We start from the raw sequence: 14,615 nt of genomic DNA on the forward strand, positions 1-14,615 counted from the left end.
TGAATTCTTACGTAAGTAATATTTTTAATAATAAATAAGTAGCAAACTTCTCTTAGAGAATGAGACTGTTTATTATTTAATAATTCTAATTTTTCTAAACTATTTATATATAATTTCAAAATATGAGAAATTGAAGATGAATATGAACAAAATTGTAAAAAGTATAAGCCATATATATCCAATTAGATCAAATTTTAATCAACCATAGTTAATAGTTACTTAATATATACAAAATCAATTAACATAATAAGTTAAAGATAATGACATTTGAAATATAATAGAGACGGGAAATATGTATAGCAAAACTTCATGTTATCTACATTTGTTTCCATTTGAAATTGGACAAGAAAATGAAAATATAATGTTCAAAGACACTAAAAGTCTCCTCATTTAATTATTTATGAACTGAGATTATTTAGAAACACTTGTTTATCTATCTCTCCCTCTCTCACTAAACTATACTTCATTTCTATTCGTGATTTTGATGGAATAACGTCTATGAAACTTTATTGTTCATAAGCACAAATTACTTGCTGAGGAATTTTTTCAATTTAATTAATAAATTCATTAGGAGTAACATGAAATTGTTTAAATGGTAAGTTTTTTTCATTTTTTACCACATAATTAAGGGAATAAAAACACGTTTTATAAAATTTCAATAATTCATCTTTTTATATTCAATTCGTTTTTTTCATATCGGAAGTTGTTTTATAATTAATTTCCATCTTAGTCATGCTAAATAACTTATTTCTACAAATTCATATTCTACCTCTCTTCATCTACCAGAAAGTCTTGAGTTTGAGTCTCATACATATGCATAGTTTTGTACTTCAATAATAGTTTCTAAATTTACTATGTATTTTGTTGTTGTTTGTTAAGATGTTCGAGTCCCCTATATGTGGATATTTTTCTACTTCAATAATAATGTCTAAATTTATTGTATTTATCGTTCGTTTGTTAGGTAAATGAGTCTTTAATATCTTGGCGTAGAGAATGATTTAATTGAAAAAAAAAAAAGAAAGAAAAAAAAAACACTCAGTAACTTCAATTTCGTCTAGTTGGAACCGGCACGAAAGGGATCGTTCCTAATCCATGCATGAGCCTAACCAACAACACAGTTGATTTCTCAGTGTCACTGTGTAGAAAGACCAGAAGCTTTGAGCAGCAATCCCCTTTCACATTTTATAAACTTTAGTACATAATTTACAGATCAAATTCCAGGCATGAAACAATTAAGAACAATCGGTAACAACAGCAAGCAAGTAGATTACTGAAAGTAGGGAACTGTTTCACAACTGAATAACCTTGTTAATGATTTGAACACAGAGCCGAGATAAAATCACATGAGAGACATGTAGAACATCAGAAAACAATATTGTCCGCAGATCAACATGCAAACACCATATAACATTCGGTAGTAGTGGGAGGAAAGCTGCTTAGGTGGACCTTTCATGGGGCTTTAACGTGCTTCATACTGGACAACTGCACCCAGAAATAAAGACAGAGGTTACCAAGTAGAAAGTGGAACAGAGATTTGCAAGTAGAAAATGCACAAGTGAATACGGATAAATCTTCAAGATCAGCAAAACATAGAACAAGACACCGTCTCTCAGATTTAGAATGCTAAAGCATACAATGGTACATTTCTATCATGATTGTAACGAAATGTGAAACGATCTTTCCATTTTGCCTTGAACACTAACTTGATTTGAGTTACCTATAACATAAACAAATGAGGCAATCTGGGAATCACACTCAATCCCTCTAACACAATGTCTGGATGAGAAAACATATTTAGGGAGGTTCTTTTTACCCTCTCTATCCCCATTCCTCTCCTACCAAACGGATGCAAAGATGTTTACCTGACCTACATCACCATCCCACAAAATTCTATACACAATGAACACAGCAAATATTCAGGACCACCCCATGTTAGCAATGGGACACCCCACCCTCCCCAAAAAACCCAAATGGAAATTCTTCCATCGATCTATTTACTAAGTGTTTGCTCAAGCCTCACTCATTGTTTAATACCAGCCCCCAATGTTTAAAGAGTTCAATGCGATCATCTCATACTAGTGAAGTTATGAAACTAATCATCTGTAAGAACTTTAGTGTCATAAAACAGAACATGCATGGTTCATCACGGTAAACTGAGGACTTTGGTCATCATAAAGCTCAAGATTTTTTTTAAAGCTTTTACCACATCGAAGTTAACCTAATGTTAAACACATGGAAAATCATTGCTCATGTCGGGTTCCATCAAATGTAGCATGTAGTACATCAGCAGAATCGCCAACCACATAACTTGCTACATATATTGCAAAGGCAGGATGACTACTTGCTACTATTTTTCATAGAGAATAGAGGACAATCTTCCGCTATTCCAAGAAAAGAAAAATGGAGCAAACGAAAATACATTCAAACAGGCCAAAAAGAGTGCAAGAAACACACAACACGCGTAAAAGTGAAAAAACAAAAAGCTCGGAGAAAAACGTCAAATTAACAGAGAGAGAGAGAGATACTTCTGCGTGTACGTTTCTTGTAGAGAATACGATAGCCGCACTCTCGGCACTGAATCACATCCCCTGGCTTTAGCGTGTTCTCCTGCCCGCAATCTGCGAATCCCACAATCCAATTTTACATTCAAAATCAATCAGCAAAAAGAAAAACACAAACATACCATACAAACAAGTGTAATCATGAACACGAGCAAGCAGTCAATAAATGTTCAAGTACCTCCACAGATGTAGCTAACGGGCTCCGGCTGAGGATCCATCACACTGGAAGCTATCAAAGAACCCACAACCACAAGAAAACAGGCGAAGGTTTAAGACTGCAGAGGGGTTTTCTTCTCTCGATTTTCTGAGTCTTTATAATCCAAAAACAAAAACTACTCTTGTTCGGAAAAAGGAATTTTCAAGGCTTCATGTCAAAATAATATATCGTACCAATTGCGAAATTCCAGAACCTTCCAAGGTTCACATTTGGAAACGAGTGCATATTTCAGTAGTAGCCCGTTACTATTGTGCGTGAAATAAATGATTGATATGAACCAATTTTACTTATTTTTAAATTATTTTAAAAATTTTATGAATTAAGTGGTTAATTTTTATAATTTTTTAGATTTTTTCATCCACTTCGTCTGATTTTTTTAAATTTAAAAAAAATAAAAAAATATTATATAAAAGCAAAGTTAACTATTCCCGACCTCCTAATCAAAATTAGATAATTTTATCAAATATCAAGAAATATTTATAATTTTTCAAACAATAAAAAATATTCATATTTATATCGAAACTCGGGTGTGCTCGTTGTAATTTACCTTATGATTATTATCTTACAAGTTGCAGAATTTTATTTCACCAAACACTTCAATAGCTAATTAAGTTTTAAAATAAAATATAACATCTTTCATAAATTTAGCCAAACGCTCTTAAGAAGTAAGCTGAAGCTGACTTGCGAAATGTCTTTTCCTTTTTTCAATAAGTTTCTGGCGGTTCAATTATAAAGCTCAGTAGGATACCATAACCAAAAGATACAACGCACTTTGGGTGCTTGATGTTGTGTTTCAAAGTCAAGAACACAGCATCCACCCTCTTACATTTACATACCGTATCATCAATGACTTAAATAAGAAACAAGAAAGTAGCTTTGAAAACAATCAAGGATTTTATTGATTTGTTAACCATCCTGCAATATCTCCACACTGATTTACAAGCTAGAGTCTCTCAGAGTGCATTGCTCAAGAATTCATTCATCAGAACACATCTGCAACGTCGGAGTTTAACATAAACTGAAGCTACAAGATTACGCAAGAATCAAAAGACACAGAACATCTTCTGAGAAGAATGGATCAACATGTGCTCCAATACACGGTGTGAAACAAGCAATCTTAGCATTACAGTCAACAAAAATTCTGAAATAGAAACATGTCCCCGACTGGATACTATTAATGACTAAACAAGCCTCATTGGTCGCCGAGGCGTTATTGCGACTGGTTCAGAAGGTACAGAAAATAAGCACTTGGGAACTGAAAAACAGAGGTCTTCTAGTATCTTGACAAATATTACAGCTAATGGGATTCCGATGTAGTTCGAGTACAGAAGCAACAAATTACTTCTAGGTAGTTGGCTTAACAAGGTGCTGTTAAGCTTGATCTTTGAGGACTGCACCAGGAAGCAAAAACAAATGTAAGCAGTAGAATTCAAACATCATGGCTATTTGCCTAACACACACGACAAACAGCTGATTATTTGACATGTTTCAAAAAGGTCATAGATAAAATAAAGAAGTTTGGTCGACTGCAGCCCAGAGGTCGCCTCCCCAGCGTCTTTCATACATGATAAATTATTTATTTCTGAATAATCTTCGTATGAGAAGTAGAAAATACCAGGTAGGTCATCTCTAAACAAAGTTTCCAGTTCAGTTCTTCCCACGGCTTTTGTTAAAAGAGTGGCGTGCCAGGAGCTTCCTACCAGGAGTATGATGATCATCCTGCAAGCAAAGCTTGCCATATTCTATGTCACAGTTGTCATGGTATTGATAATACAAATTGAAAAGTCAAAGAGATAACTGAGAAAGAACACGGAATCTCAGATATGGTCACAGCCACATATTCAAGCAAAGCAGAAATACAAATCACTCAAACAAGTCGGGATGGAGAATGTTTCCTCAAATTTGGGAAAATATGGAAAATTATGGTAAAAATCTGGGAACGCAAATAGCAAATAATTATTCTAACCGCACTATTATTGCATCTATTATTGTTAATACTGCTGTTATTGTTTAATACTGCTCTTTGTTTTAGCTGTTATCTTTATTAGCATTAGTAATATGGCGATGATTGTGACGATGATAACAGTGACAAGGATGCGTATATAAATAAGAAATATAACAACAATAATGAAAAAAAGAACACACCAAAAAGAAAAATAGTCTTTAGAGAATAAATTAACTATTTGAAGCCTCTTTTCTGATAAGAAAAAAGGTAAGACGACCAAATTTGCAATGGGGAGCGTTGCAGAAACTTTGGTCAATCAGAAGCTCGATAAGAGAAGTCTATTCCTTAAAAGGGAACATCGTATGGAAAGATACTCAGGAAGCATAGCCTAGGTTTCTTTTACAGGTCCAATGACCTGGTTCCAAGCCTTCAACAATGAAATTGTGAAAGAAAGAATCTATATACCATATATTTTCCCAAATATCTCACATCAGTGTATTAGCAGAAGAGGGAAAAACAAAGATATCAAAAACAGGAAACTAAGAATTGCAAAAGTTAGCAGTTAGAAGAATACAAGAATAGTTATAAACCTTGTACATGGACGCCGCAGATTCAGACTCCACTGTTTGGACGGGAACCTGCCCTAGGGATTGGAAAGCGTCCAAAGCATCTAATGTCAGCTGCCAACCACAAAGAGCAACAGCACCAGCACTGGAACCAGAGCCGCTACTGCTACTACAGCCAGCTGCAGCAACATTTCCATTCACCCAAGGACAGAAGTGATTATGATGCTTAATTGGATCAAATTCAACTGGCTCATCATAGTTGCTTCCACCATTTGGAGGGCCTGAAATGTTCCATGTACAAAAATCACTGTCCGATTAGAAGAAACATAAAAAAGAAAGAGATAGCTGGACAACACATAAGCACACATCTATCAGAGCTTATCATGATGGGCAAACAATACAACCTATTTAAAAGCCTGCCAGAAGGACGTGATTATACAGCCAATTAGAAAACAATGAATCCATGAAGTGACACTCACCATTCATTCTTACATTTTTAAACTTTCATGTGCTAAAATTTTAAGAAAATGGGATCATTATCAACATAATGTCTTAGTAACATCTTGTTATAGTTTCATAGAACAGCTGCTTAAACCATCATTAGATGCAACGTAATTTTACCTGTCCCATTTGCAACTTGATAGCCTGATTCCACATATCCACAGTCATCAGTCGTCAGATCTTTGGCAGCCTGAGTAACTTCTTCCTTTGATGCTTCAAAGCCGGAACATAAAATGGCATTGCAAGAAAGAGAAGGATGAGGACTATTCTCACGGGAGGTGGCCCGCATGTTGCTAGTCTTCTCGCCACTTTCAACAGATTCTGCCTTAGTCGAACCAACAATTTTCGAGCCACTATCTGCCCTTGCTACAGATCGAGAAATCAAATCTTGGCTATCACCATGAGGATCCTCTCTATCGATTTCTTCAGGTACAAAATCACCCATTAACCCTGGATCTGGAGCAAATTCACCTGTTTGTCCTTGGTTATCAGTTACATCGGCAATAGGTTCGACATCACCCACAACGCTGTCAGTTCTATAGATAGAAGCATCAGTCCCATGAATTTCAGCTTCATGGCTAGCACCCATACCAACACTGCCTCCACTAATTCCAAAGCTGGGACCGTCCCTCCCATGTGCAGTAGCAGTATCTGCGTTTACTACTTCTTCTTCATTTGTACTACTAACACCCATGTCACCGGCACTTCTGGCAGCAGCTGGGCAAGTACTCTGCTGTGCTTGATTGCTGTAGTTCAGTTCTGATGTCTCGTTGGGATCTGTGTACTTGATTGTCGATGTAGAAGGCAAATGTATGTCATCAAAATCTCCAGGATAGTTCTCAACGCTTTCCATTGAATCATTTTCTGCATTGTGCCCAATCGTGTCCATTGCAATAACAGAGGAAACATGTGTTGAATCCCTAGTTGATGGATTACCAATTAGTTGTTCCTGTCCCTGGTCAAAATCATCTTTGTAACCATCATTTCCTACATCAAAACCAAATGACCGGCTGGGACCAGCCCCAGAAGAGTATTTTCTATATGGCGACCGATGTGGTTCAACACCTGTGTCACGAGCACGTTTTGAAGGACCAGCAGAGTACTGTCCACCATCATCAACCTCATCACCATCGCGGTCGATGACAGTTCCTTCGACACTGTCTGCCTGCTGAACCAACATTTGTGGCCTATCAACTGTGCTTCCACCTTCATCTAAGTTCCTCTTCCGGGAACTAGGACCCCGTGATTCATATGAAGCTGCACGATCACCAACCTCACTGCTGGAAGGCTGCCGAATCAGTACATCTCTTCCTCTATGAACATCTTGGTATTGTTCAGACACAACATTCACCTGCAACCGTGAAGAGGACAATCCAGCTGATATCGTTAGATTCAGATCCACCCCAATATTGGACAATGACTTTCCTTCACCAGTTGCAGCTTCATCATGGTCCTCACATTGCTCCTTCTCCATACCATCTGCAGCAACCCACCCACTGATGCCACTTGCTGCACTTATTCCACGTGTCAGTACCTTCTTGCTAGTTTCGGGAACATCAGTGCCACTAGGAACAAAACTAGCAGGACGTGAGACGGTTAGGAAGTCCCAGATTCTTACTGTCGCGCCACATAAGCTACAATCCAACAGTGGGGATCTAGACACACTTTTCGAGCTAGTACCTGTAACTTCATTTATGCCACAATCCTTTTTGGTGGAGGAGGACAAATGTTTCTTGCCACGGCTGGGATCACGGGGAGGACCACGATATTTTGAAGGACCAATCGAGCATCCATTTCTAGCTGATTGAGCAGAATGCTCTTCACAATCCTGAACATTTGGAAGCCACCTGGGTTCCCATCCACAGAGGCTTATCATCTTCTGAGCCTGCAATTTGTTGCAACTTACAGTCAACGCCCAACTAACAAGAAAGGATTTTGAACCAATAAAATTTAAGAGAACACATATATATTACACGAGAGTATATGAAGAAGACATCTTCTCTGGAGTTCTCAGTTCCTAATAAAATTTCCAGCTTAATGCCAGATTCACCACGTGCAAACTGAGACTGCGTGAGCAAACGATCTATTTCTGGGCCCCTAGAAATCCGTATTTGCTCAATTGCAGATGCAGCAACAACAGGGAGGGATGGAAACTGGAGAAGGCCATCACACCTATCCTTATAACCACCAATAAGTGCCGATGGTGGAGTAGGTGGGAACTGCACCAGACTTTCTGCACAGCAGTTTCCTATCCATGGACAGGTAAGTTTGTGTCCCTCATCAAGTCTCTTGGCAAAGTCTTCTCCAGCGTCATCAGCTACAGGAAAAATTAGTAAGTGAGAATAGATGATTGGTCATAAGCAACCAGACAAAGCTGTGTCTCTGGTAGAACAAAGCAACCAGAGCTGAAATGATGCAGCAACTAGGAACAAACTACAAGGAACAGGACGTAGCAACTACTGTAGCTTTATTTTCTCTGGTTAAATTTGAACATAGTGAGAATTTTCTAATTATAAGAGCTTCATCCCTTCTTTATCAATTTTTTTATTTGAGATTACTAGAAGCTTGACTTAATCTTGTCCAGGGAAGCTGACAGAAAATTCTTGATACTAAACTTAAAATTCCAACAATTGGATGTAACAATTGGTATTGTAGTCTACAGGCAGAATTTTTAACATTAGGGAAACTGTTACATGTTAGTTATATATGCTTCTTCCGGAAAAGGTATATAAACTAGGCGCACGAAAGGCAAAGAAATGATGCACCTCCATTCTCCTCGACATGGAGGACATTAACGTCAGATAAAACTTCCCAAGTCACAACTTTCAAGTAACAAAAACAATACAAAATTTCCAGCTGAGAGGTGGCATCAATGTACTTTGTGTTTGGCAAGATCTTTTAGTGCTAGCAAGCCTGTACTGCAATTTTGAAAGATTATAGGAAACACCATAATGCACAGGTGGAGAAGGATTAAGGACAGCATTCCATCCAAAACTAAAAGTGACAAGTTCATTTAAAGGAATCTCACAGAAGTTCATGATGAAAACAGCAAATCAAGAAACAACTACACAATAAAACTCCACAATAGAACATCATGTTTCTGTAGCTTTTCTCTCTTTCAGCTAATTGTAGCAGCTCGGCAAAGTTACTTCTGAGTTTCTTTTAAGTAGACAGAAGTTCCAAGCTCACTCACAGCAGCACCAACGATACAACTTATACACAAGACTCAAGAGAAACCTAACCAGCTGCCTGTTAAAAAATTGAGTACTTTATTTCACACCCCAAATGCATTTCCATATCCTAATTGATGATGCATTACACCAAGTTAACCGCCTACTAACATGTCTTTCACTGGGAATTTGACCCCTCGCGATGATATTTCTCTGAAACAGATTTGTCTATGTGCCATATAAGACCAATCTCCAAAAGCATGGAACTATCCAAATAATAATATTATGAATTTAACAAAGTAATAATAATAAAGGATATATTCACAAACTTCAAAAGAACTCAATACTTTGAAAAGGACTGCACACTGAGATTTTATTTGCATAATGATATGTCAAATTTGTGAGTAAAACAACCATATGGTTTCTAAAGATCTGTTATTGAAATATTATAAGATTTATCATAGTTATAGTAGAGAACTATACATAAATCAACAAACATCTAAAGATAGTTCAATACTTAACCTTCTTTCTGTTTTCATATAAACTTAGAGAATGTTCATACAAGTAAAAAATGGAGAAACCATGGAAGAGACATTCGGTTAACCTAATCATCAACTACACAATGGTTCACCTTCAGAAGGAGTCCAGGTAGCCGATGAAACAAACTTCAGAATCGCGCCACAAGATTCGCATTCAACTTTATCAACATCCACATTCACCCAACCTCTTCTAGCACATGCCAATGAACTTGCAGCCTGAAAAAAAACATTGCATCAAAATACAAAGATAAGTACTATAAACTGGTGGGCACTCTCATTATTTCTGTTGACCTCCTACCTGCAAAAGATAATCTTTTTGGAAAGCCTAATAATGCCAACATTAACTGTTATCTGAAGTGTCAACTTGTCTGGGCAGGACACCATCAATCTCAGACTCATGCCCTCACCCTGACCCTTAATTGAAAGATTCTGAATTTAAATCTCATACTCATCTCCCTCTTTTCTGAAACTAGAGTTCATTCACTATCATAACTCATTTTTCCAAAAGCTTTCTACCTGTGCAGCGTTCCCTAGATACTGGAGCTAATACTTGCCAAACGTAGGCAAGGAATATCCTCTTTCTGTCAGATGATAATCAGATTCACATAGTTTTGGATTAATGCCATGAAACAACAACCTGACTACATGATAAATTTTCCTTATTCAGATCTTATCAGGGCTAGGATCAGTTAGGTTTTAGATTCAATATATACAATCCAAGGTTGGATCCACAGATACATATTTAGTTTGTATTATCTGTGTGGAGCTTACATTTATTATGTCAATTTGAAGGCATAAACATTGAATTGAACACAAAGCAGTCACGCAAACATGTGAAGCAAAGAGAACCCTAACGGAAGAGGACTATCCAAAATAATCATCACACAAAAGTGCAAGACAAATTCAAACCTTAGGCTTTCCAAACCAATTTGCAGGTTTAAATGTTGAAAGACGCCTCAGTAAATCACCCCTTTCCCACGGTCTGCAGGATGGCTGTGATGATCCAAGAGCAGAACCACCAGCACTAGTGCTCAATGACGTATACATGGGCTGTGAGCCAATGCGAGAAAGGGATCCTCCTTTCGAACTTTGCCCTTGACCAAACCAGTCTGTGCTGCCAGCATTGGTGGGAACAGCAGGAGATGATGCCCCAGCAGAACTGTTAAAAGAAGTAGAGATATACTATATGTCATTGCAACAAAAAGATAACTGTAATGGTTGCCAGACAGCTAGTATCATGCACTCGTCAATCTTTAAGAAGATTACGAAAGCTCCCAGTTCTTACGGAAAGTTTACCATCTTTCTCCAACTTTCATATTAATACTTTCTTTATACGTGTAAACTTCTTTACTGTTAAATGCGTAAGTATAGTTGAGAAGCTAGTCTAAACACATTAGCATTTGAGAATGAAAGGTTCTGAACAAATGATCTGGAACACTATTCAAAATCATGAACACCTTTCCAGATTAGAAATATAATTTCCCCATATACTCTTCAAACTTCAAGGTAACTAAATAGAACTGCCTATTCCAAGTCAACGGACAGATATGAGTCACACAACATATCAAACTCCAATATTTTCATTGGCAACTCTTGTTCAAAATAAAAGTAACTAATTACAAAGTTCGAGGAAAAATACAAAGCAAATGCAGGGAATTTGACTTCCCTTTACAGCCAACACTATTTTATATCCAGAATCAAATGAAACCCACAAAAACAATGAACCCTCCAAATAGATTGTCTGAACCCAAAAGCTAAAAGTCTTTGTTAAGCAAGAAAAGGTACTTACACTCGTACAGAATACTAATTAAAAGATCACGGAAAAACCCAATACACCGCATGCCCTAATTTCGCCCCATTACTATATGCACCCAAGTTGTGGGCAAAACAAAGAGGAATAAAATTAAAGATTTGACGCGCTCAAGTGCACAATTCACCTCGCCAAAATCAAGCATTAACGTAATACATGCTCAAACTACACCACCTTCGAGCATAATAGGGCAATTGAAATTGGGGAAATGGGTTGTCGAGGGGCAGCAAGGTAACTCTCACCTGGCAGCGGGAGTGTGGGTCGGAGGCGGAGATCTGGGGGGCAACAACGGGTCTCCTGAGGAGCTTATAGCTTCGTCCTTCATTGTTCTCTCTCTCTCTCTATGTGTAGAATTACGTGGTTTGTGAAGTGTGTGTGTGTGTGTATATATATAGCCCTCTCTGAACGTTTTTAATGTTTCTCTCTCTAAAAGTGTTAACCCTCTCAGTTTCTGCTCTCTCGCTCTCTCTCTCTCTCTCTCTCTATCTCTCGACACTGTTGTTTTCCAGAGAGTGTGAGATTCTATTTTGCTGATCGTAATTAAAAAGTAATAATTCCATTGCCCTCCGTTCAGATTTAGTATAATTACCAATAAATTCTATATAATTTGAAAATTTGGTTTAGTAGTTTTGAAATTTCTTTGAATCCAATAAATAGATCTAATCATTAATTAAAATTCATAAAATTTATTAATATCAACAAAAAAAATCCAAATGTCAATCTTATTACATTTGATTGACTTATTATGAATTAAATTGATGTAGGAAAGCATCCCATATTAAATACAGACGAGAAACTTGAGAGACTTATAAACCCATAGTAAGGCGTCTTTTTAAGACAAACTCTAAAGTTCATAAGAAGCCATATTAGACAATACTCATGCAACGGGGCATTGATTAAGTTGCAAGTCGCATCATTTGACGCCCTTTGTGGAAACGAGACCATGTACCCCCTATTCGGCGCTGATGATATAGACAAGCATCACACATTAATTCCAGATGAGGAATCGATTGAGTCGCAAGCCGCATCATTTGGCACCATCTGATGGAGCGAGGCCATGTGCCCTTAGGACAAGCCCTTTGTCTGGAGGTTGATGATATAGACAAGTATCTCAAGTAATTACAGACGAGGAGCTTGAGTTCTTATAAACTCAAAAACTCCTCTACATAGCGAGGCGCCTTTTCGAGACAAACCCATGAGATTCATCAGAAGCGAAAGTGGTCAATACTTGGTTTAAAGGGATACCTATTGAGTTGCAAGCCACATCATGAATAAATCTCTAATAATAAAGATAGTTTGATTAGAAAATATTTGTTTAATACTAATAAGTGAATTTGAGGTAAATTTGTTTGGTTTCATTTTCAACCTTATCTCGAAACATGCCTAATATTTGTGCTCATGCAAAAACATCATATCTTAGTGTTTTTCTCTCATTTGGCATAAATACATGTATATATATGCACAAACACACGCACATATATATATATATATATAAATACATATAAAATAAACATAATTGACAATGAATAATGATTTTTATCTCTCAAAATAAAACATTAAATATATGACACTTATATATATAAATACATTAAATATATATAAAAAATGCATAATTTGACAATTAAAAATTTGTCTCCCAAAAGACAACACCAAACATACAACACTTATTTTAAAATATTTTAAATTATCTCTATAAACAAAAATCCAAACATACTTTATCTCCAACATGCACTTATTTATTTCTGTTTTTCTCTCTATATCAACAAAATACTAAGAAAATGAATCCAAACAATATGATAGATTTTTATTTAATTTTTCAATATCAACAAATTTTATAAATTTTGACTAATAAACGAATTTATTTATTAAACTAATAGAAACATTGGAGGTATTATAAGTTAATTTTCAAAATCATAATGAATGTGTATAATCACACCAAATTTTAATGGAAACGTAAGAGGCCGTTTATTTGTGTTTTCATTTCATTTTCAGTTTTCAACAATTAAAAATATGTAGAAATACTTTATTGATTTTTGTGCGAATATCTCAATTAAAAATGAAAAGTAAGAGGGGGGGGGGGGATACGTGCAACTCGAGTGATTTGGTGTTGGCTTGCAACTGCTGGTCAGAGACGAGCAAACTCGCCCTTCACGAGTTGGAGTCGCGAACGCGATTTGATGATCGTCTGCAATCTTGTAACAATTTTAGTTCATGGGCGAGAGGCATGTGATGTGGGCCATGTTGTACTTCTTTTCTGCCAGTTTTTGAGTCCTGTTGGAATTGATGACTTTGTAATTTTCATTAGGAACAAAAGGTTGGCTGCTTACAGCGTTCCCACTTGAAGTTTTTCAATAGTAACTTGAATTCAGGCCTGAAAAAAAATTTGATATTCAATTAAAAATGATCGATAAAAGTTGGTTCGAATTTGATTCGTTAAATTTAATAAATTAAATTTGAATAAAAAATATTATTTTATAAATTTTCGAACTTGATTCAATTAGTACAAAAATAATAAAGTATTCTTAAAAATATCAAATTATTTGAGTTCGATTCATTTTGATCAATTAAAACTCGATTACATTAATAATTAAATCTAATTCAAACATAATTTTACAAGTTTGATAATAATTAAAAAAAGTTTAAATAGTGATTGATGGATTCGACTCGTCTCGATTCATTTACATACATACTTAAATCTAATTGTAATTTGAATTTTATGTTTAGATGAAGAACATATTTATTCAATGTAAATAACACTAATAATATTTTTTTTATTGATTTTAAGCATTCAGTGTATTTTAATATTTTATAGCGATATCCCTTTTAATACCATCATCAAGCATCTCTTGAATAATGTTTTTGAATAATTATATTTATATCCTTTATCTATGATCTATTTACACAATCCACCTCTATTATTACGTAATTACAGAACTATTACTAACAACCAAAAAATAGAGGTAGTTAATTTATATAATAATATTGACGTTTTTTGAGGATGTATATGAAATTAGCCAAAAAAGTAGGAGTTGTTTGTATAAATAATGTTGATTTTTTTTGTGTGATTGTATGTAAAAATTTTCATAAATATGGGGCGATTTGTGTAGATAGACTAGGTCAGAAGTGTAAATATAATTATCTATTCTTTTGGAATAACTATACTTTTCTCTCCTATTATTTGGTGTAATTACACGTGGATCCCCTGTAATTTAAAAAATTATATTTAGGACCCTTAAGGTTTGTTGCAGTCTAACAAATAGGTCCATCCCTTAGTCAAAATTTGTTGAATTTATTGATATCAACAAA

The 14,615-nt window shown here is 35.8% G+C and overlaps 2 protein-coding genes across 2 annotated transcripts; both read right to left on the bottom strand.

Moving 5' to 3' along the window:
• Positions 1 to 1,244: 1,244 nt before the first annotated feature.
• On the bottom strand, positions 1,245 to 2,933 carry LOC105176897 (DNA-directed RNA polymerases II, IV and V subunit 12). Its single transcript, XM_011099839.3, has 3 exons — positions 2,740 to 2,933; positions 2,526 to 2,618; positions 1,245 to 1,482 (listed from the first exon to the last, which is right to left on the bottom strand). The coding sequence occupies exons 1-3, from the start codon at positions 2,777 to 2,779 to the stop codon at positions 1,460 to 1,462; spliced, it is 156 nt and encodes a 51-aa protein (XP_011098141.1). The 5' UTR covers positions 2,780 to 2,933; the 3' UTR covers positions 1,245 to 1,459.
• Positions 2,934 to 3,713: 780 nt separating this feature from the next.
• On the bottom strand, positions 3,714 to 11,816 carry LOC105176896 (IAP-like protein 1). Its single transcript, XM_011099838.3, has 8 exons — positions 11,552 to 11,816; positions 10,409 to 10,658; positions 9,592 to 9,715; positions 7,764 to 8,107; positions 5,911 to 7,675; positions 5,314 to 5,570; positions 4,394 to 4,497; positions 3,714 to 4,169 (listed from the first exon to the last, which is right to left on the bottom strand). Exons 1-7 carry the CDS (start codon positions 11,632 to 11,634, stop codon positions 4,426 to 4,428), a joined length of 2,895 nt encoding a protein of 964 aa, XP_011098140.1. The 5' UTR covers positions 11,635 to 11,816; the 3' UTR covers positions 3,714 to 4,169; positions 4,394 to 4,425.
• Positions 11,817 to 14,615: the final 2,799 nt, after the last annotated feature.

Source organism: Sesamum indicum, linkage group LG13, assembly GCF_026168435.1.
Source record: "Sesamum indicum cultivar Baizhima isolate 11 linkage group LG13, ASM2616843v1, whole genome shotgun sequence".
NCBI classification, from domain to species: domain Eukaryota; kingdom Viridiplantae; phylum Streptophyta; class Magnoliopsida; order Lamiales; family Pedaliaceae; genus Sesamum; species Sesamum indicum.